Source organism: Bubalus bubalis, chromosome 1 (assembly GCF_019923935.1).
Source record: "Bubalus bubalis isolate 160015118507 breed Murrah chromosome 1, NDDB_SH_1, whole genome shotgun sequence".
NCBI classification, from domain to species: domain Eukaryota; kingdom Metazoa; phylum Chordata; class Mammalia; order Artiodactyla; family Bovidae; genus Bubalus; species Bubalus bubalis.
The window spans coordinates 197,141,440-197,163,980 of record NC_059157.1 but is presented as its reverse complement, the minus strand read 5'-3'; the positions used below and the strand labels follow the sequence as shown (position 1 = coordinate 197,163,980).

General features: G+C 52.3%; 1 protein-coding gene and 1 long non-coding RNA gene across 2 annotated transcripts in view; one reads left to right on the top strand and one right to left on the bottom strand.

The window, feature by feature from the left end:
• SH3BP5 (SH3 domain binding protein 5) overlaps positions 1-22,541 on the top strand; it is an 82,101-nt gene that overhangs the window by 24,352 nt on the left and 35,208 nt on the right. Inside the window, exon 3 of the mRNA XM_025294106.3 lies at positions 6,125-6,253. Coding sequence (XP_025149891.3) covers positions 6,125-6,253 — 129 coding nt within the window. The remainder of the gene's footprint in view (positions 1-6,124; positions 6,254-22,541) is intronic.
• On the bottom strand, positions 12,686-15,639 carry LOC112587059. The gene is made up of 3 exons (XR_006553604.2): positions 15,522-15,639; positions 13,360-13,571; positions 12,686-12,819 (listed from the first exon to the last, which is right to left on the bottom strand). It is a non-coding gene; the product is annotated as an uncharacterized LOC112587059 (long non-coding RNA).

Genomic DNA, 22,541 nt, shown 5'->3' with positions numbered 1-22,541 from the left:
CCAGAAAAGGTCTCCAGGAACACCCGACCCCTACCTCCGTGTTCCCTGGACCAAACTTTGAGAACCACGGGTGAGGGAAAGCCAGGTGGGATCTGTTGATGCTCTGTAGACTGACACTCCCCGTGGGAGACCCCGGGCCAGGCCAGCCCTTCTCCCTGGGGCCGAGGTCTCTTATCTGGGGACTGGGGATCTTCTTGCTGAGCCTGGCCACGCTGTCCTGCAGGGTCTTTGTGAGGCTCGGAGCATGCCTGCGAAATGTTTCCACAAGCAGAGAGCAGTGTGTTTATAAGTGGCATGACTCGGGACCTTTTGAAGTTCGGTGACTTTAGTTTGTAGGACAGTTATTTTTAAAACCTGATGTCCTTTCCTCACCTCGATAGGTTCTGGGGAGGCCTTTGTAAAGGGGAGAGGCTGCCCTTCTCATCTTCCAGGCGAGATCATTGAGGCTTAGGTGGCTGGGTTGGCCAGAAAAAAGGGCTTGTCCCCGGTGTGCCCAGCCTGCCTGCCACTTCCCGGGCGCCCTGGTGCAGGTTTCATGTGGCGGGGTTTCTTGTCTGGTCCAGGGCCGTGTTTCCAACACACCGACATGTTCACATGGGAGACTGTGCCACCTTCAGTTCTCCGCTTGGATAAACTGCCCTCAGTCTGAGTCACCTACTAGACGTGACACAGTTTTCAGACTGCAAGCTCTGAGGTCTCATCCAAGCCAAGGGATGGCTTAGAACTCCTTCGGATGCTGATCTAAAAAAGAATCCGCTGGTAAACAGCCCTGGCCGGCGTGTGGCTTATTTTTCTCGACCAGTGAAAGGTCTGCTCCTTCTCCCGAGATGTCTTCTGAGCTTATCCGTGGATCACTTAGTTCAGGGAAAACAGTTGGCTCTCCTCCCTGGACACCCCAGGAAGCAGCCCCAACTCTGATCTTGGGAAACACATTGCTCGTAATTGTAGATGACAGAAAGCCATGGTGGAGTCCTTTCTCGAACTAGGAAATAAGGCAAAAAGTACAAGTTCAGTTGTGGCCAGCTGGCTTTAAGATGAATTGGAAAAAAAAAAAAAAGAGAGAAATTCTTTCTACAGAATAGGTTGAATTAAGTTCCCCAGAAGCTCCTTGTACCTATGGCTTTACAGAAGCCCTCCAGCAATCACCTGTATTTAGTTACAGAACTTTGCTACTTTATAGACTGTGATTGACTTTCCCCTCCCTGAGTATATCAGCATGACTACCTTAAGGCATATAGTAGTTTTCAGTATTTTTTTTTTTTTAAGAGACTTAGTTCAGTTGCAAAGGACAGAAATCCAGTTCCATCTAGCTTAAAACATGAAGCAGGGGTGACGATTGTGTGTGTCTGTGTGTGAACCATTTTGGCTCGGGGGAAGTGGAGTTTAGGGTTAGACTGTAAAGCGTTGCTAGGTCCAAATGCTCCAAGTGTCATTAGGACTCCTTGCCTCCCTACCTCTGGTAGACTCTGCTCATTGTGCCAAGAGGGCTGCCATCTGCTCCAGCTTTTAGTCCATCTTCTCAGCCATCTCAGTACAAAAGATTTCCTCTTAACAGTTTCAGAAAAGTCCAAGAATGAAATCTTACTGGTTCTGATGGGTCCTGTGCCCTCCCTTAATGATGACTGAAGCTAGGAGTATCCTGTACTGATGCCCAGGCATGCGATCAGTTCTGAGACCAGGGTGAGGTCCAGTAAAATCAGGGCTGTTATGCTGGGTAGGCAGGGAAGATGTTGGTTTTGTGGGCTCCCACACCTCGGGATTTTATGGTGAATTATTACTCGGACAGCCGTGCCCCTTTGTGGAATGGTGGAAGAACTAGGTCCGCTCTCTTATCAGGGAGAAGGCTAGCTTTGTGTTGAGCGCTTAACACGTCTTGGATGAATAGTTGTTGTTGTTTGGCTGCCAGCCAACCCTGCGTCATCATCCCTGGCAGCACAGCCTCTTTGATGGAGGGAGACGCTAATGTCAATTGATATCTCTTGGACTCAGCAGCCTTCGATGGTCACACGCTCGACCAGGCTGGTGGTCCCTGAATCTGCCTGCCAGATTCACGTGGGGACCCCAACCCAGATTTGATCTGCGGATGCTTCTGCTTACAAAAACACTGTGATAATTTCCTACAAATTTTAAAAAGGGCAAAAAAGACAAAACAACCCCTCCCAACTAGTATCTGATCCTCCCACCCCAGCCCCATCTTTCTCTCTCTTAGAGGCAATTTAATTGATCCGGTTAACGAATTTTAGCTGATTATTTAGGTATTTATTTCTGTCACTCTAAACAGCAGGCTTTGTGTGGCTGCTTCTGGACATTTCGTTTCAGTTCTTACCCCACCATGCCACTATGGAAGAGGAGGCTCCAGTCTCCTTCCTCCTCTGCCCCGCACCCCTTCCTCCCGGCAGGACCAAGTTGCAATCAGCCTTCAGCGTGTGCATTGTTGCGGCCTGGAAAGTTCTGTTCACAGTCCCGAGGTTTACTTTTCTTTTTTTTAAAAAAACCCTCTTTTCTGTCCGTATCCATTTATTTATTTATTGGTCTTACAGTCTGTGGGATCTTAGTTACCTGACCAGGGATCATACATTGCCCTCCCTGCGATGTAAGTGCGGATTCTTAACCCTGGGACCCCCAGGGAAGAGGCAGAGTGGTGTTCAGGCATTACTGACAGCAGGCGCTTGGCGGGTAAATGGAGGCTCACTCGAGAAACCTACCCTGTCTCCTGATGCACGTGGGATCGAGGTCAGAGCCTGGGAGCCGCTCCCGTGGCCTTCCTCCTGCCAGCCCTCCCATCTGCTGCCCTTGGCTCTGCTGGTCCTTCAGCTGCGATGCCCTCTTCTCTCTCTCTGGTGAAATCCCCCTCTCTCCAAGTCCTGGCTGGGATGACTCTCTCTGGGTGTGGCCGTCCTGGGTGTGTGTCTGCTGCAGCGTGTAGACTGAGGTCTTTAGTACCTATCACGCTACATCGTGCTTATTTATTTACCACTTGAGGAAGTCTAAAGTGAAGTCTTAGCTCTACCATGTCCCAGCTTTGTGAGCTTGGGCAGGCTCCCTGGTCACGCTGTGCCTCAGTTTCCCTGTTTGGACAATGTGGATCACACCCATGGCACTCACGGGGAACTGTACTCAATATCTTGTAGTAATCTAGAATGGAGAAGGATCTGGGAAGAAGAGATAGGTGGGTACAGCTCCATCTCTGTGCTGTATACCTGAAGCTAGCACAGCCCTGAAAGTCAGCTGTCCTTCAATTAAAAACAAAGAGCAACCGAAGCACCTTAGCTGGTAAGGCTGTTAGTGACTGCATACATGGATGGATAAAAGCGTCTGTGTCTGCCCCATGGGAGACTGGCCATCTGTTCCCTGCATGGCCTTTCACGCAGGTAGGTGGCTTATATTATAGTGCCTGGTGCCTGGAGTAGCTCTGGGCAAATCTGAAGTCTCTGAGGGCTGGGAAGGGGAGGTCAGTGGGTGAAGCGGGCTGGGCGTGGCTCAGGCACAAGGCCTGGGGACTGGAAAGGACCATTTCTAAGGGGTGTCTTCTCCACTTTTAACCAGTGGTTGCCAGGTAGGAATAGGGGCCCAGTGTTGCCTGATCATTTGATTTAAAAAGAAAAAATTTTTGTTTCTTTATGAGGAATTTGGAATCTAAATTAAAATAAAATTATATGAGTTTTCCTGAAATGGATAAATTATGTAAAATTTCCATTTAGTATATAGCATACAGCCAAGGGCACGAAGCCTGTGGGTCCGTGGGCTCCTGGTTTGGGGCCCAATTCTCAGTTCCCAGAGAGGATGGAGAGAGAGAGTGTGACCCGCCCCTGGTCACGTGCCAGCTGATTTGGGCCCCGGTTTTCCCACCTGTGGCCTGGAGATGCAGTTGTATGTGTGGGTGTGTTTGCAAAGCAGGTTTTCCTCCCCTGGGTCAGCAGCCCCTCAGAGCCACCCCCTTGTAGAATCATGGGTCTCTTTTTATGCCGGGGGTGGGGGGGAACATTGTGTGCATTTATTGAGTACCTACTGTGTGACCAGGAGCTAGCTGTTAGGCACCCAGCTGTTACAGTCACTGGTGCCAGGAGTAGCTCTGGGCAATCAGAAGTCTCCGAGGGCTGGGAGGGGAGGTCAGTGGGTGAATCAGGCTGGGCGTGGCTCAGGCACAGGGCACGGGGCTGGAAAGGACTGTCTCTAAGGGGTGTCTTCTCCTCTACTTCTAGCCCCTGGTTGCCAGGTAGGAATGGGGGCCCTGTGTTGCCCGATCTAGGTGTTAGCTCTTAGGAGATGGAAAAGAACCATTTTATAGGTAATAAAAACGATGCGTAAAGAAGTGACTGGATCGGAGCTTGCAGATAGAGCTTTAACCCGGTTTAGCTCCGTGTCTCTGCTGAAAGACTGGAGCTGCAGCCAATACGTTGCCTCCCACGGACTGCAAGTCAGGCCCGACAGCAGCTCAGCAGGGCTTTGCTTGTCCCCGGGTGGCCCGCACGCGCGTGCGCGGCGTGTCCTCTGGAGGACAAGTCTAGCTTGTTCTGTCTCTGTCCTCAGCAGCTGTAGCTGAAGCACGTGACTGCAGACCTGGCCAGAGAAGAGGGAAGGCGGAGCAGCTTCCGATGATGAGGACACAGAACTTGGGGGAGGGACCACGGGTACAGGATGGGGCGCCCAGGGGCTGAGACGCTCTGTGTAAGACAAAGGCCATGTTCGTATGTTTCAAACCCACCTAGAAAGCCCAAGCGCGAAATAATGAGGGGAGAGCAAGTTAGGCATGATCAGGGCCTTCCTGACCCCCCTGTGAGCTATCCCAGTGACCCATGAGGTCCATGTAATCTTCTGCTTAGAAGCAGTTTTCAGATAGTGAGGCAGCCCCTTTGCAGCCAGCGACGCCCGCATGTGTACCAGCCGGGTGGCCGGCTGCTCTTGGGGCCCCCCCGCGGCTGGTGAGCATGTGCTGTTCCTCCTCCCCCAGCGCCCGCATCGCCCCTCTGATGCACGCGGACTCCCCAGGCTGTGGCCGTGCCAGGCCAGCTCCCTGGGGGAGGAAGGGTGGAGGGGCCTGGGTCTCTGAAGCCCCAACCAACCCTTCCAGTGTCTTCCTAGAGCTGGAACCAGACTGTCTTTGTGATTCTTCTTCTCCTCGGGGCTTCTGTGGACCTGGTTTCCTGACTTTGATGGTGCAGTGAAGCCTGGGGCTGCCCACCCCTGATTCCCCTCTCCCTGATGCCTGTCCAGGCCCACATGGCTCGTGGTGTCTCCGGAGGGGGTGGCCGCCCTCATCTCTAGCCGTTCCCCACATCCTGGACGTCCAGCTTCCTGCAGTCTCTGGAAAGTGCCAGCCCGATCCCTCCCCTCTGCTGTGGGCGTGGCTCTGCTGCTGCTCTGGACTCAGTGTCTCCCTCCTCCTATCCATGCTTCAGGCCTCCGTGCAGATGGTACCCCTGGGAGCTCCCCATGAGTCCCCCTCTAAGGGCGAGCCTCCCACCCCCCTTACCTGGCCTGCTGAGGCTCTGGGTCCTGGGTCCCATGCCAGCTGTGCCAGTCTCATCCTCACACACTCTCTGGGGATGGGCTGTGTTTATCCCCTTCTCACCCCCCCGGACTGGAGGCGTCCTGAAGGCAGGGACCAAGCCCAAGGCAGAGCACAGGATCTGGCCTGTTGGAAATCGGCACACACTGTTTAGTGTTGACCGTGTCACAGGACTGGGGACCTCATGGGCGTGTGACGAATGCTGCCATCATCATGGACTGAAGCTGCCAGGGGTGACCAGGTTAGGCACCTTCCCCTGGACGGAGCTTTGCGGTCTAACCCGCTCTGTCTGATACGGTAGTCATGGCCTCATTGATTGTTTAAGCATATCTAAATAAAATGAACTAAGTGAAAAGCTCCTTCTGTCCTTCTCGCTAGCCAGGGTCAAGTGCTCAGTAGCCATGTACAGCCGGGGGCTGCCATACCAGCCGGCACAGGTGCTGGGACGCTTGCAGTATCACACCAGATTCTGTCGGGGGCCATTGTTGTTGACATGGGCTTGTACGCACAGGCTTCCCGGTTGAGTGGAGGCCCTTCGGCATGCTTCTGGGGAAGTCAAGTGGATTTCTGCAGGCTCCTTAAGCCTGAACTCTGTCCTCAATTTCCTGTCTGCAGGACATCCGTCAGAAGTTCCGCTCTGTCCTGGTGGAAGCGACAGTGAAGCTGGATGAGCTGGTGAAGAAGATCGGCAAGGCCGTGGAGGACTCGAAGCCCTACTGGGAGGCTCGGAGGGTGGCAAGGCAGGTAAGCACCTGGTCTGCCCATTGCCCTGCCTGGTGCTGTGGGCACCTCTGACCTCCAGGCCCCCCTGCTGAAGGTCGGGGTGCAGGAGAGCCATGACTTCATCAGGAGGTGCATTTGGAGTTGGTGCCTTGTTTTCTCACCCCATAGCCTGCCTTCCTTCCCGCTCTCAGTGCTGTTAATGCCATGTGGGTGCTGGCGTTTAGATGTCCCCACTGGTGGCTTCCCTGATAGCTGAGTTGGTAAAGAATCTGTCTGCAATGCAGGAGACCCTAGTTCGATTCCTGGCTTAGGAAGATCCCCTGGAGAAGGGATAGGCTACCCACTCCAGTATCAAAGAGTCGGATGTGACTGAGCTTTCAATAATATATTATTACGTCCCTGGTGGCTCAGATGGTAAAGTGTCTGCCTACAATGTGGCAGACCTGGGTTCTATCCCTGGGTTGAGAAGATTCTCTGGAGAAGGAAATGGCAACCCGCTGCAGTACTCTTGCTTGGAAAATCCCATGGATGGAGGAGCCTGGTAGGCTACAGTCCATGGGATTGCAAAGAGTCAGACACGACTGAGCAGGGTCACTGGGCAATGCCTCGCTGCTGGAGTTGGTACCTGGTCCACTTCCCAAGTGGCCAGGCTAGCTCACATGGACAGGAGGCTGTGATTAGAACACCTGGCTTGTCCTCTGCTTCCCTAGTGACTGCCTGTCAGCCCCAGGAAGAACACTCCTTCCCTCGAATTCTCCTTCCAGGTTCGGGAGGAACTGACCGTTTCCTTCTCTTAAAACATTGGTTCTTTGTCCCGAGAGCACAGACAGGTGACAAAGGACCCGAGACCAGAAAGGGGGGCGGCCGCTGGGGCTGCTGGCTTCAGAGGGTGTCTTCCGTGGATCATCAGCGGTGTGAGGACCTCCCGGGGTCAGGTTGAGGTTCCAGGAACAGGAGGGAAGAGAGTTCCCAACACACGGCAGAGCTGGCTGGCTCACCCCCAGGGCTCAGGAGTTGGTCCATAGTGAAGTCCTGTCCCTGCTGTGTGTTTGGTGATGGAAGATGCTGCCTCCCCGAGTCTCTGCCTGTAAGCCGATGCTCGGCGAGGGTGAGTTCCCCTGAGAGTCCCCTCTGCGTGTGCACCGTGTGTTGTTGGGAGGTGGGGAGGCAGCAGGCAAAGGGGAGTCCTTGGGAAGGGGAGCCCCAGGGATGCAATAAGACAAGCTATGGAGGATCCGGGGCTAGGACGTGGGCATTCCTGTCCCTGGCCCTGCTCCGGGTACCCCTCAGACGTCTCATTGGGGATCCCTTTGATGTTGGGTGGTTCTGCCCAGATCCTCGCTGCAGGCTTGGGTTTTGCAGCTCCGCACCTTGAGCTGAGCTTTCTGCTTGGAACCTGATGCAGACGCTGCCTTGGCTCCTGGACAGAGCGGCCTGAAACCCGCCCTTCCCTGGCCTGCTGCCCTGGGCTGTGTGATGTCACAGGGCCTGGGCACCTTGGCCTGCGAGAAGCCTGCGTCTCAGCCACTCTGCTCTCCTCCTCCCTCTGTGCTCCACCCAGGCCCGCAGCTTTCCAGGGAGAAGTCCTTCTCCAGAAGGTGCTCACCAGTCCCCAGAAGCCCCCCACCCCGAGGCATCCCCCCTCCAGGGTGCCCCCTACTGGGGGATGGGTCTCACCCCCCATATCCCAGGATGGCAGTGGTCTTGACCTCGTAGTGTGAAGGGTTCTATTTAGATTGGAGGAGACGTTTCTGATACTGTAAACATTGGGTCAGTCCTGAGGAGGGCACGAAATCCCCTCTTCTGAAAGGCTCCGTCACTTGAATCCTTGGGCCTTTTGAGGCCACAGAGGTCCCTGTGCTGTTGGGGGACTTTGCAGGGGCCTGTGAAGGCATCCCCTTGGACCCTTGGCAGTGGCATCCCCACTGGGAGTTTCCCCACTGGGTCCCCAGCACTGAGATTTTGGAGTGGAACTGCTGAAGGGACCTCTGTGTTCAGGGGCCTCTGGAGGTGGGCCCTTTGGGTTGCCAGCCCTGGCTGACGGGCGGTGACCTCCTCTGGCTGAGCTGATGCCAGACCTCATCTTGTCTCAGAGTCTTTGAACTTGTGGGTCCCTCTGTGTGTGGTCTTAACTGCAGGATTTGCCTGGTCCATCCCATCTCCTTCAGGTTTCTGTTCAGATGATACTTTATGGTGGCTCAGAGGGTAAAGAATCTGCTAGCAATGTGGGAGACTTGGGTTCGATCTCTGGGTTGGGAAGATCCCCTGGAGAAGGGAATGGCAACCCACTCCAGTACTCTTGCCTGGAGAATCCCATGGACGGAGGAGCCTGGTAGGCTACAGTCCACGGGGTCGCAAAGAGTCAGACACGACTGAGCGACTTCACTTTCTTTTCTATGAACGAGGCCTTTCTGGGCTTACATTGGAATAACTGCCAGCCCACCATCTCCATCACCCCAAACCCCGTTCCTTGATAGGCCTTTTCTCCATAGCAGTTCTCACCCTGTGACCTCTTACTGTCTACTTATTTACAGTAGTGAAATCCCACTACCAGACATAGAGAATTTGGTCTTAGAGAAATTTCCAGACTTAGAGAATTTGGCCTGCTTGGGTCATTTCCATGTCTGTAATGAGGCATACAGAAAGTGTTCAAGTCTTGAGGAAATGAGCAAATGAACCAGTAAGTGAATGAGGGGTTGATCAGATGTTCCTCCCAGCCCTACCTTGGCATGCTGAGCTTTCCCTTTTGATTATTGCATTTCTCGCAGCTTCTCCCCTGCCATGTGGCTAGGTGAGCAGACTGGCAAATCCGGCTCCATCTGGGTTGGGTTGATTCAAATCAGATTTGGTGGGTGAGTCCCCAGTTGGCTTCAACACACCTGGAATAGATTTCACACCACTCCCTTTTCTTTGCACCCCAGTCCTCTTAGATGGAAGAAGATAGTGGGGAGCTGGATTGGGTGGGCACTCCTGCCGGCCAGTCGTGAATCGTGGCTTTGCGTTTCCCTCTCATCTCTTGGCCAGTGAGAGCCTTGATCACGCAATGACTGAGTCCTGTGGGCAAGCCGCGGAGTTGTCAGGCCTCATGATCCAGTACAGACCCTGGGGCTAAGTTCTCTCCATCAGCTGGCAGAGCCCAAGATGAATGTCGAGGGAATCCTGCCCAGCTTTATGCCTGCAAACCACCCCCCGCAAATTCCTTCCTCCTTACAAGTGGGCAGGAAGAAGGGCAGAGAAGGCTCAAAGTGACCCCTGCACCTCAGCCTCCAGGGACCTTGTTGGTCTCCAGCCGAGGAACTGACAGGGCCCTTGAAGGCCAAGGCTGGGCGCGGATGTGCCTTGTTTCATCTCTGCGAATGGTGGGCCATCTGGGCTTGGCCCAGTGGCCGGGTCTGTCTGTGTGTCCGTGTCCTCAGACCTTCCTGGTGGCGAAGGGGGTGGGCCTGCCTCCAGCTGCTGCGAAGTGGGGCTCCCTGTTCTCTCCCTCTGCTCTTACCTCCGCCCCTTCCTGTATATGTTTACAAGCCCCTCTGACTGTGTGTAGCGGCGATGGTGTCAGAGATGCCTTCAGAGCATCTCCTCCAAGAGTGTATTATAAGGCACCTGCAGAGCCTCAGCGTCCTCATCGCTGTGGCAACAGTGATCTGAATACAGTGAAACAGTGATGGTCACAGACCATGAGAGTTAGGAGGTGTCCTTCAGTCTTAGTGAAGTGAAAGTTGTTCAGTCGTGTCTGACTCTTTGCGACCCCATGGACTATATACAGTCCATGGAATTCTCCAGGCAAGAATACTGGAGTGGGTAGCCGTTCCCTTCTCCAGGGGGTCTTCCCAACACAGGGACTGAACCTAGGTCTCGCACATTACAAGCAGATTCTATACCATCTGAGCCACCAGGGAAGCCCAAGAATACTGGAGTAGGTAGCCTATCCCTTCTCCAGTGGATCTTCCTGACCCAAGAATCAAACCGGGGTCTCCTGCGTTGCCAGCAGATTCTTTACCAGCTGAGTCACCAGTGAAGCCCCTCTTATGACTTAAATAAGATAATTTTTGATGATGGAATCCCTTTATGACCTTGTTATTGTTGTTTAGTCACTAAGTTGTGTCTGACTCTTTTGCAACCCCATGGACTGTAGCCCACCAGGCTCCTCTGTCCATGGGATTTCCCAGGCAAGAGTACTGGAGTGGGTTGCAATTTCTTACTCCAGGGGATCTTCCTGACCCAGTGATCAAACCTGCATCTCCTGCGTTGCAGGCGGGTTCTTCACCACTGAGCCACCTGGGGAGCCCCCGTGTGACCTTAGGCTTCATTTAAAAAAAAATTTTAGAAAATTCAGAAGAAAATAAGTCCCTATACATTCTGTTAATATTTATATATGTCCTTTTTCTTGCCTGGAGAATCCCATGGACAGAGGACCCTGGTGACCATGGGGTCTCAGAGTCAGACATGACTGAGCGACTAACACACACACACACACAATTTTTCTTGAAAATAAAGAGATAATATGGTGGTATGGTTTTATGATGTCTGGAATGCTCGTATCCATCCATCCATAGTCTCAGGGGAACAACGGAGATTTATAAAGGGAAAGACTTATACAGCTTGGTTTTCCAAAAAGAGTTTACAGAGATCTGTGGTTGTTGGGCCGTTAGAAATTGTGTCTGCTCATCAGTAATTTGCACTGACTTTATTGTTCCTGATGTCAAGTCATTTTCCTATCATGAGTTAGATCCAGTCCTGTGATCTTGAGAACCTAATCTGGGTTCTGCTAAGAGGAGGCAGGACACTTTTTTTTTTCCCCGGGGTTGAGCGGAGGCAGGAAACAGACTTTGATTCATTTGAGGGTTTTTGTCTGTGAGCCAGAGCTTGTCTTTAAGGTGGCTTTGACATATCTGCCAGCCTGTCCAGCCTTCCGTGTGTGACCGGGACATTCTGACGAGGGGGTGGAGCCCTGTGACTCAGCCCTGAACGACAGTTTCTTGCTTCCTCTGCTCCTTGGGATCTAAATAGTCCAACAGTGGCCCCAAGCCTATCATATCGTCACTGCCAGTCCCAACCCTTGTTATATTTTTCCTTCTTGAAAAATTACAGTAAACTGCATTTAGCATAGGTTTTACCATTTTAACTATTTTCAAGTGTACAATTCAGTAACATTAAGTACATTCTTACTGTTGGGCAGCCCTCACCACAGTCCATCTTTAGAACTTTTATCATTTTCCCAAATTGTAGCCCCGTACTTTGTAAGTAAGTAATAACTCCCCACTGCGCTCTTTCCCCAGCCTTTGACAACCACCATTCTGCTTTCTCTGTGATCTTGACTCCTCCAAGTACCCCATGAAAGTAGACTTGTAAAGAGTTTGTCCTTTTGTGACTGGCTTTTTTTCACTTAAGCACCATGCCTTCAAGGTTTATCCATGAAGGCTGTGTTGGAATTTCATCTCTTTTTTGAGGCTGAATAATATTTCCACTGCGTGTGTGGACCACACTGTTAGTCATTCAGCTCATTTTCCTACCGTGAGTCAGATCCAGTCCTGTGATCGCAGATCTTCAGGCCACCTTTGTTATTTTTAAAATGGTTCGAGTGTGTCAGGAGACTTTGCAACTCTGAAGTGCAGCATAAATGCAAAATAGTGAGGGTTATTCAGTGCTGACAGTTGCCCGTTTTATACTTAGGGGGCCCACATCCAGTCCTTTAACCTCCTTTGGCGAGGTAGTGGGAGGGGAAATGTTTGAAGCTTAGCTGACTTAACTGTAGGACAGCTGGCAAAGCTTGGCCTCCGAGCCAGACTGCCTGGCTTTGAATCCCAACTTACCACGTAATAGCTGTGGGACCTGGGCAGGCTGCTTACTGTTCATGCCTCAATGTCTTCATCTCTAAAATGGAGCTGTAGGGACTTCGCTGGTGGTCCACTGGTTAAGACTCCCAGCTGCCAATGGAGGTGGCTTGGGTTCGCTCCTGGTCGTGGAACTAAGACCCTGCATGCTGTACAGCGTGGTCAAAAGAAAAAAGAAAAATGGAGTTGTGTATCTGTTAGCTTTTGCTGTGAAACAAACCAAACTCAGTGGCTTTATACGTTTATTTAGCTGATGTTTTTGCTGGGCAGTTTTCTGATCTCAGCTTTTGGCTGATCTCATGAGTATACAGTCAGCTGATGGGTTGGCCGGGGGTTGGTTGCTCTGTAAAAGATTTATTTTTCGGCTGTGCTGGGGTTTGCTGCAGGCGGGCTTTCTCTAGTTGTGGCCAGTGGTGGCTGCTCTTCTTTGCAGTGTAAGAGCTCCTCACTGCCGCGGCTTCTCTTGTTGCAGAGGACGGACTCTAGGGCTCCTGGGCTCTAGAACGCAGGCTCAGTGGCTGCGGCACATGGGCTTACTTGCTCTGTAGCATGTGGGATCTTCCTGGACCGGGGTGGAACCAGTGTCCCTTGCATTGCAAGGCAGATGCTGAACTGCTGGACCATCAGGGAGGCCCCTGGGATGGCTTTATCTGTCACGGAGTTGGCTGGTTGTCAGCTGAGGTATTGGGTGGCTGGCCTACAGGCACCTCATCCCACAGGCTAATGTAGGCTTCTTCATATGGTGCTGGGATTCTAGGAACAGAAAGGGAGTGAGTGTGAGTGAAAGTTGCTCAGTCGGGTCCGACTGTTTGAGACCCCAGGAGCAGAAAGGGGCCCTTTTCAGGCCTCTGCTTGCCTCACATCTGTTAATGTACTGTTAGTCAGAGTAAGTCACACCGCCAGTCCAAATGCAAGAGGTGGGGAAAAGATAATCTCCATCTGTAAAGCACCTGCAAAGGATTACGGCCATTTTTGCAGTTTAGCATGATGATTATAAGTTAGTTCATGTAAAGCATTGGATGAAAGAAAAAGAATGTAAGTTATTGCCCCAGATGTATTTTTCTATCGAATAATATCTTTCTAAGGTGAATCTGCTACATTAAAAAATAAAACAAAAACACCACCGCCACCCTCAAAAATGCCCTATGGGTAGAAGAGGAAACAGTCCTCTGCTGGTTGGCAGGGGATGTGGAAGATGCAGATAAAAGGGTGATACCAGGCAGGGCAGGTAAGAACTCAGTTGCTTGTGAAGATAAAATCGGGCAGAGGACAAGAAGAGGGCAGCTACCTTACCTGTTTCTGATGGAAAGCCCTCCAAGCCCATAGGGATGGGTGAGCGCTGGGGACCTTGAACGGCAGGGAAATCACGTTTTCAATGAGAGGAAACTGGCAAGTACCCTGAATTCCCGTGTTAGTCCCACTGTAGTCTTCTTTATTGGGAAATCTGGACATTGGCTTTGTTTGCAGAAGACCTTCCCTAGGTGGAGAATTACCTCTTGAGAAACCTGTATGCAGGTCAGGAAGCAACAGTTAGAACTGGACAGGGAACAACAGACTGGTGCAAATAGGAAAAGGAGTACGTCAAGGCTGTATATCGTCACCCTGCTTATTTAACTTATATGCAGAGTACATCATGAGAAACGCTGGGCTGGATGAAGCACAAGCTGAAATCAAGATTGCTGGGAGAAATATCGATAACCTCAGATATGCAGATGACACCACCCTTATGATAGAAAGTGAACAAGAACTAAAGAGCCTCTTGATGAAGGTGAAAGAGGAGAGTGAAAAAGTTGGCTTCAAGCTCAACCAACATTCAGAAAACGAAGATCATGGCAACTGGTCCCATCACTTCATGGCAAATAGATGGGGAAACAGTGGAAACAGTGGCTGACTTTATTTTTTGGGGCTCCAAAATCACTGCAGATGGTGACTGCAGCCATGAAATTAAAAGATGCTTACTCCTTGGAAGGAAAGTTCCAACCTAGACAGCATATTAAAAAGCAGATACATTACTTTGTCAACAAAGGTCCATCTAGTCAGGGCTATGGTTTTCCCAGTGGTCATGTATGGATGTGAGAGTTGGACTATAAAGAAAGCTGAGTGCCAAAGAATTGATGCTTCTGAGCTGTGGTGTTGAAGAAGACTCTTGAGAGTCCCTTGGACAGTGAAGAGAGCCAACCAGTCCATCCTGAAGGAAACCAGTCCAGAATATCCATTGGAAGGACTGATGCTGAAGCTGAAACTCCCAATACTTTGGCCACCTGATTTGAAGAACTGACTCATTGGAAGAGACCCTGATGTTGGGAAAGATTGAGGGCAGGAGGAGAAGGGGACGACAGAGGATGAGATGGCTGGATGGTGGGGGCTGGGCGTCAGCAGCATGGAGGGGACACTTACCTGGAGGATGGTGTGTGGTCAGAGGTCCAGGACAGCGGGAGGAGGGGAAGGTGAGTTGCAATGCTCTTTGTACCCCAGGCCCTTTCTCAAGAGCTGCGCAAGCTCCAGGTAGCACGTTTAAAAAACATATTTTGCAGAGGAGGAGACTGAGGCTTAGAGAAGTTGGGTGAATCAGGGGCTCCCGTAGCCCCCCTTTATTAGGATCTACGGGGCTCCCAGGCCTCCAGGGGTGGGTCACTTATGGGCATGAACCCATCGCAGCCATTCAGGTTTGCCAGGCAGCGGGGGGACAGGGACTGAGGCTCTGGGAGGAAAGGAGAGTGTCCGGACCACAGGCCTCGTGGAGAGGAGCCGAGATTTGAACCCTAGTCTCCTTCCTCCTGGCAGCAGGCCACTGCTGACGCTTTGACAGTATTTAGGGATGGTTGGCAGGTGTGAGCACAGCCTGGCACATCCCAGGGGGAGCAGGTAAGAGAAGCGATCGACTCGCAGGGCTGCCTTGCCACCCTGGGGTAACTGTGGGGCCTTTGCCAACCGTCGGGCCCTTTGAAACTCCCTCCCTGCCGGGACCCCAGTGTCCTTCCATCCTGCTTCCCTGGCTCCTTGTTGCTTGTGTTTCTGCTGAGCCTGTGTCTTCCCGGGGTGGGCAGCGCTCCCCGGGGGCCCGGGTGAGGAGGTCTGGGTCACTGACGTCCTTGGCCACATTCCCATGGGGTGGCTGCGGGTCAGGTCCTGGGAACCGCGTCCCCTGGGCGCCCGGGCTGAGGGCTGGTTGACGGGGCTGGGGATTTACAGCAGGCGGGGGGTGTGCCCTTGACCTTCCTGGGCCCGCGGGACCAGGTCCTGCCTTGCAGTCCTGGTGGCTGATTCTGGGGAAGGAGCAGCTGTGTTTGGGAAGCCTCGACTCTCCTGTCGGGATGGGGTTTGGGGGGTGGGGGGAGGAGGGGCGGCCCCCCTGACCCAGGGTGAAGACTCCTGATGGACAGCGGGTCTCCAGGCTCCCTTGGGAAGGGTCCACCCCCTCCACTCCCCTTGGAGCTGCCGCCCTTCCTGCTGACCTGCCCTTGCCTTGGTCGGATGGACGGCCGGATGTCCTCCCCTGGCTGATGGCTGGGTGGGCGGGGCCTGATCTGAGGTTTTCTCTCCTGTGGTTCGAGAACCATCTCTACCTGCGTTTGACTCTTTCCTGCCGGGCAGGGCGGCGGGAAGCCAGGATCGGGGCTGGTGGCAAGCTGTGATCCCAGAGCGCTGTCCCCCAACGCCTGGTGGGTCGGGGGGACTTCCCGGGGACTGTCCCTTTTTCTTTAGTGGCCTTTCACTGAGGCCTGCCCCCTTCCCGTAAGTGCCGCTCGAAGCAGACAGTTGTGGTTTGTCGCCGCAGACCAGCGGGGTGGAGTTCTGCGCCGAATCTGAAACCACACGCCTCCTTGAACGTTCCTCTTTTTCTCTTCTGTCTTCTCTGCCCCCTCCTGTAAATCATGGGCCTTCCCTCAGAGGGAGCAGCAGGGTGACTGGCTTCTCAGTTGATGGATAGCAGAGTATTCTTGCTCCCAGTTTTGTCAACGTGAGTAGGCCTTTTATGTTGCCAGGCAACAGAATTTGGTCCCCAGCCAATGGTAGCGTTCCTCTAGAGCATTTTGACTTACCTTTCCTCACCTGGGGACGCCCCCTGCCTGCCCTACTGTGCTCCTTTCCTCTCCCCTTTCCCCCGCTCCCAGTAAGACCTCATGTCCATGCTTCCCTTCTAGGAAGACTTCCCATCTAAGACTCTGGTGGGCTTATTCACACTGAGAAGTAGAAGGCTGATAAGGTTTCGAGGTTTACAGTCTTTGGATGTACAGGTCCTTCTGCTTAGAAACACCCCCATGGCTCGGGATGCTCTGCTTTGGGCCTGGTGGTGCGGCTAAGTCCCAGCTCGGGGCTCATCACACAGTGGGAGCTTCTTGAAACGTGTGTGAAGGAACCACCCCCGTCACAGCGAGAAAGAGATGGTGAGGAGTCTGGGCCACAGGCGAGTTTCCTTTTATGCGTGGTGGAAGGTCCTGGTGAAGTTTTAGCCCTAAAGGGGTAGGGTCAGCAGAAAGAACACTGGACACCCGGTTCAGTTTGAGTTCCTAATCCTTGTTTGTTTTTTTAAGCATCTTTCTGTCCGATGCAATCCTTGGGACACATTTCACTGAAACAGATTGTTTACCTGAAATTCAAGTGGACCTGGAAGTTCGGTGTTTTTATTTGCTAAATCTGGCAGCCCTGCCGAGGTGGGGACTTGTGGTTTGAGTCATCGGCCAGATGGAGAGAGTAGTAGTTTCAGAGTCAGCCTCTGTTCTCGGGGCCCCCGCACTCACAGTGCTCACAGCCTTGGAGGCTTGTCCCCACCTTGCCACTCGGCAGGCTCACGTGTTAGGATTCCAGATAACTAAAACATGCCCAGCCTTTGGTGCTTCTAGGAGGAAACGGGGTTTCTCAGATTAGCTGCCTGAGTCTGAGACTTTTTTTTCTGTCCTTTAAAAATTTCTTTAAAATGTATTAATATTTACTTTTTCATATTGAATTCTTGTTTTACGGTTGCACCGCGAGGCATGCAGAGTCTTAGTTCCCCGACGGGGGACCGAACTCGTCCCCCAGGCAGTGAGTGTGTGGAGTGTTAGCCCCTGGACCCTCCCGGGAAGCCCCTCTGTCCCTTCCCGACCCTCCCTGGCTTGATCACTGCCTTTCGGGGGGGTTCGTGGGAGGCCACACCCGCTGGGTCTCTTTGAGGGACCTTGCAGAAGGTGGGCTCCCAGCTGTTCTTCCTCCGACTTCTCCAGCTGCTGCCCGTGGCCAGCCTCCCTCCAGCTCTCTCCCATTCCCTGTCTTTTGAGTGCCTTTATTTGTTAGTTTAATCTTTTATTCATTAGTGTGTTTATTCATGTTTCCATTTAGAACTTACTTAGGCCCTTGGGAGCGTGCATTCTCAAAAAGGAAAGAGTGCTTCTTTGCTTCAACTAAGGAAGTGATCTGGGGCTTCCCAGGGGACTCACCTGGTAAAGAATCCACCTGCAATGCAGGAGACCCAGGTTTGATACTTGGGTCAGGAAGATCCCCTGGAGAAGGGAATGGCAACCCACTCCAGACTTTTTGCCTGGAGAATCCCATGGACAGCAGAACCTGGCGGGCTACAGTCCATGGGGTCGCGAAGAGTCAGACATGACTGAGCGACTAACACTTTCACTTTCAAGGTGGTGATCGGCTGACTTAGGAAGCCTCACTTCAGAGACGTATTAACGGTTTAAATGGAAGTAAAAAGCAAAAATACCACATGTTCGTCGATTCGTTACCAGTCTCAAGTGTCTTGCTCAGCCTCTTGGCAAAGCACCATACTGCAGAGATGGCGCCAGGCCTTTCTTATTTCTAAAAATCATGGTGTATCTTCCGAGGTTCTCTCAGTTCTTTGACTTTAGGTCTCTTGATCTCAGGCCGAAGCCAGTTCTCTTGATACAGAGGTGACTGGGGGGTGTTTTCATACTGGCCTGGGCTCTCAAGCAGGGCAGCTGCAGGCGTGTGTAGTGGGCGCTCTTGAGGGTGGTTGTTGGAAGGAAATTAAGTGTACTGTATTAGTTTATACAGGTTCCTCTTCAGTCTGGCCCCATCTCCACCCCAAGCCTGTAAAAAAGTACATAGATTAACCTCTACAGCCTACAATTCTGAAATTTATTTTGCCTTATGCACAAAATAATGGCCTCATGCTCTGTCAAATGGAAACCGCATTTTGCTGCAAGTAACCGAGGACTTAAAAACAGTGGCCGAAACACACAAGAATCCTTTTTTTTTTCCACCTGAAAAAAGATCTGAATGAGGCAATCTCGACTGATGCTGTGAGTCCAGGGTCATTTGACATCCAGCCTCATCTTTATTGCTCAATCCTAGCACATGAGTCCTGTCCTCAAAAGTCCCTTCATGGTCCAGATAGCTTCAGCCGTCACATTCTGTGTTTCAGACCGAAGGAGAGGAAGGGGAAGGGAGGGATGCCCCTTCTAACGTAAGAGTCTGCCTGAAAGTCCCAGAGAACCACGCTGCTTCCCTTTCGTTGCAGGTCCGCTCACTCTTTGAACTTAAGTCTCTTGATCTCAGGCTCAAGCCAGCTGAGGAGAGGTTCCCTTTGAACAGAGAAGGCCGAGAGGTGTTTTCCTACTGAGCCTGGGCAAAAAGTCTTGGCTCGGAGGGTTTTAGCTAGCAGCTTGTTTCTAAGGGTGGAGGGAAGTGTGGGTCCTGGGAGGCAGCTAACCAACTCTGCTACATCTGTGCTGTGGTTTATTTATCTCCTAGAGAGGCTCTGGGTTGGAAAGTTTGAAGTGGGTGAAGGTGACCCAGAGTCCGCGCAGGACTGCTCTGAGGCGGGAAATGCCGCGCGCCCTGCATCTCTCTGCTCCATCACTTCCGTCCCTTTCTGCTCTGCGGAAAGCTTCCTTCCCTTTGTTTTATGCTGGAGTCCTGGGAGGAAATGTTAGCTTCTCATAAAGGGGTGTGTGTGTGTGGCTTTGTCAAGTCACAGAACCCATTCATACTTCCTTTCAGTACATAGAAGTTAAAATGACTCATTAACCACCGTCACTTCTTTGGTGGAAGTCCTCGTGTCTTGCCTGGATCCTTGAAACTGCCTTTCATTTGATATTCCTGTCTCCCTGTGCCCTCTTCTCCACTTGTCCCTCTAACCTCCCAACTGACTCTTGACAGAGACAGTTCTGCTGATAATCTTGCTCGAAAATTATAGTGGATGTGATGGTTACTTGTATGTGTCAACTTGGCTGGACTGCAGTGCCCAGATACATGGTCAGACATTATTCTGAATTTTTCTGTGAGGGGATTTACTGGATGAGAGTCACACTTAAACCCATGGAATTTCAGTAAGCAGATTGTCGTCCATGGTGTGGTCGGCCTCAGCCAATCAGCTGAAGGCCTGGACTAGAGCAGAAGACCCCCTCCCCGTGAACAAGGGGGATTTGTGCAGCAGAGGCCTGTGGACTTGACCTGCAATATCAGCCCTTTTCTGGGTCTCCAGCCTGTTGGTCCAGCTTGCAGATTTTGAACCTCTAACCTCCATCATCATGTGAGCCAGTTCCTTAAAATAGATCGCTTTCTATGCACAAATCTTCCTCAGTTTACAGTGGGCTGACATCCTGATAAGTCCGTCATCAGTTGAAAAAATCCTCAGTTGCAAGTGCACTTAACATGCCCAGCCTCCCGCACATCCCCGCTCAGCCCAGCCCCCCACGTGTGCCCAGAGCACGCACATTAGTCTGCAGGTGGCAGGACCCTCTAACACAAGACCTCAGTCAGGCAGTCAGTTCAGTCGCTCAGTCGTGTCCGACTCTTTACGACCCCATGGACTGCATGCAGCACGCCAGGCCTCCCTGTCCATCACCTACTCCCAGAGTTTACTCAAACTCATGTCCATTGAGTCGGTGATGCCATCCAACCATCTCATCCTCTGTCATCCCCTTTTCCTCCTGCCTTGAATCATTCCCAGCATCAGGGTCTTTTCAAATGAGTCAGCTCTTTGCATCAGGTGGCCAAAGTATTGGAGCTTCAGCTTCAGCATCAGTCCTTCCAATGAATATTCAGGACTGATTTCCTTTAGGATGGACTGGTTGGCTCTCCTTGCAGTCCAAGGGACTCTCAAGAGTCTTTAAGGCCTAGTTTATCATAAAGGATTGACTATCTCACAGAATTCATGGAACACCGTACTGGAACGGAAAAACCGAATAGAGTGTTGGGCGCAGATGGTTGTCAGAGTGCGGGTGGTTCACCCTTGTGGTCTCAGGGCCGTGTCTGCCCTGCGTAGGATTAGAGAGAGGGTCGTGCTTCACATCTCTTGCCCCGAGAAAGGCCCACCTTCAGAGTAAGTATCTACTGACTGGGTGTCATGTTTGCCCCTTCGTGAAGTGGGTAATTATAAGTTGAACCATCATGAGTCAAGGACCGGCAGTGTCTACACAGCCTGTTGGTTCTGTTTCTCCAGAGAAAGCTGCCTGACACAGCGCTTCTTCCATCCCTGGTGAGAAGCCCAGATCTGACCAGAGCACACAAGGCTTTTCCTAGCCCCCCTCACCCTCCACGTCTGCTCCTGTGCGTGCTGAGCCTGCGTGTGCCCACCCCCTGCCCCGGCCACCACTCTTAGCTGCCGGCTGCATCATGTTGCTTCGCTCACAACCTCGGGGTCCGTCAAGGGGTTTTGCATCCATGCACACCCTGTTCTCTTTGGGATGTTTTCCTGCCAGACTGACTAGCTCTGCGAGGTTCAGAACAGTGACCAGTAGCCTCTTAAGTATAAATCATAAAATGAAACGTAACTCAAAGGTCCGTCCTTCAGTTTCACCAGCCACATGTCAGATGCTCACTCAACACAGGTTGCTGACGGTGGCTATTTGGGGATGTTGCAGACAGAGGGCACTTCCATCATTGTAGACAGTTCTGCCGGAAGCTTTCACCCTTTGCCTGATGGCCTGATAGAATGAAGGCACCGGTCAGTGCACCTTCTGGAGACTTCCTGCAGGCTCCCTCGTGCACTGAGGTCTCCTTCAGCTTTGCTTTGAGAATTTGCTGAAAGCTGTGGATGTCATTCTCTGAGAACACACATATATGTGTGGGTGTGTACATCATAAACAGCATTTCAAGGTGTAATCATCAGCTTCCCTTGAGGGTCAGCCCTGTCCCGTGGGTTAATAATAACCCACATGATAAGCTAATACTGCAGCGTGAGACCTGCTTGCTGGTATAAAAAGCTGACACTTCTGTCCTGCTCACGTCCGCCTGTTCTGTATTTTACGCGGTGGTGATGGTGGTGGTGGTTTTTTTTTTCCTTCACGTGTTTTAACTCACTTGCCTCTCAGAGCAACCCCACGAGGTGGCTTCTGTTGTCCACGTTTTGCAGGTGAGGCAACCGAGGCACAGGGCATTCAAATACTCAGGGTCCCTCGGCTAGCAAGTCGCCTGGCCAGGGTTTGACCCAGGCAGCCTGAGCTCTGTGTCGGCGGTTCCTAACCTTTCTGACAGGGCTGAGAAACCTGCCTGCCCCTGAACATGAGCTCCTAAGGACTCAGATTGCATCTTGCCTCCCTGCCCTTCGTAGGTCTCTGCGGTGCCTGGGGTTCCGTCGAGGGTAGACGGGTGCTGCGGGCAGGGGGTCCTGGGGCTGCTGCAGTTACACAGTGGCTTCAGGTTCAGCGGTCTCAGCCCTGAGACCTTGGATTCTCCTGCTGTGTGTCTTTTGCTCTCTCCTTTCCACTGGCTGTGATTTGTTCCTGAGCCCCTAGGGCTGGGAGAGGCCCTGAGTCCCTGAGACTGGCCTCACCTGGCAATCCCTGGTGGAAAGCCAGCCGGTGCCCAGCTGACCCTCCTAAGCTGGGGGCCCCGCTGCGCCCTGTCCCAAAGCTGCTCCTGTCTTCCCCGGAGCTCTCTAGGTGCTCGAAGCGGCGTGGGCTCTGGGCGTGTGTGCTCCCGGGTCCTGTTTTGGCAATGGCCTCCTCTGGCCAGGGCAGCTGGCTCTCCCACATACTGAGCCAGGTAGGAGGGGTGTGTGTGTTTTTACTTTCACTTCCTTCGTTATTTACTTTCATTTTCGTCTGTGTCCCCCTGACCTCGAGTCCTTTTCGGGTTCATCTTGAGCTGGTAGTTAAAACTGAGCCAAGTCACACCGACCCAGAGGCGGAAGAGGGCTTGGTGGGGAGGGGATGACCTTTGAGTGAATAAGTTGCTCCTTTGGCTGTGCTTAAGTGTCCCCGGCAAGCTCTGGTGCCATACCATCCGGGGCAGGCCGAGGCCTGGAGAAAGCGGGAAGGGGGCAGTCAAGGTCCCTGACTGATGAAGGGCTGGGAACAGCACCTGCCGGGGTCCAGCCCCAGCTGATCCAGGGTATTCGAAGCAGAGACGGCGTAGGCGAGGGTCAGGGAACAACTGCTTAATTAAACGTTAATTAAGGATATAAAGAGTAATAAAATGAGGATAGCTCAGTAGGAAAATTCAGTGGAGAAAAGAGGCTGAGTAGCTTGGTTTACGCGGGGGACCAATAAAACTTCAAGACAAGAAGCTTGCACCACTTA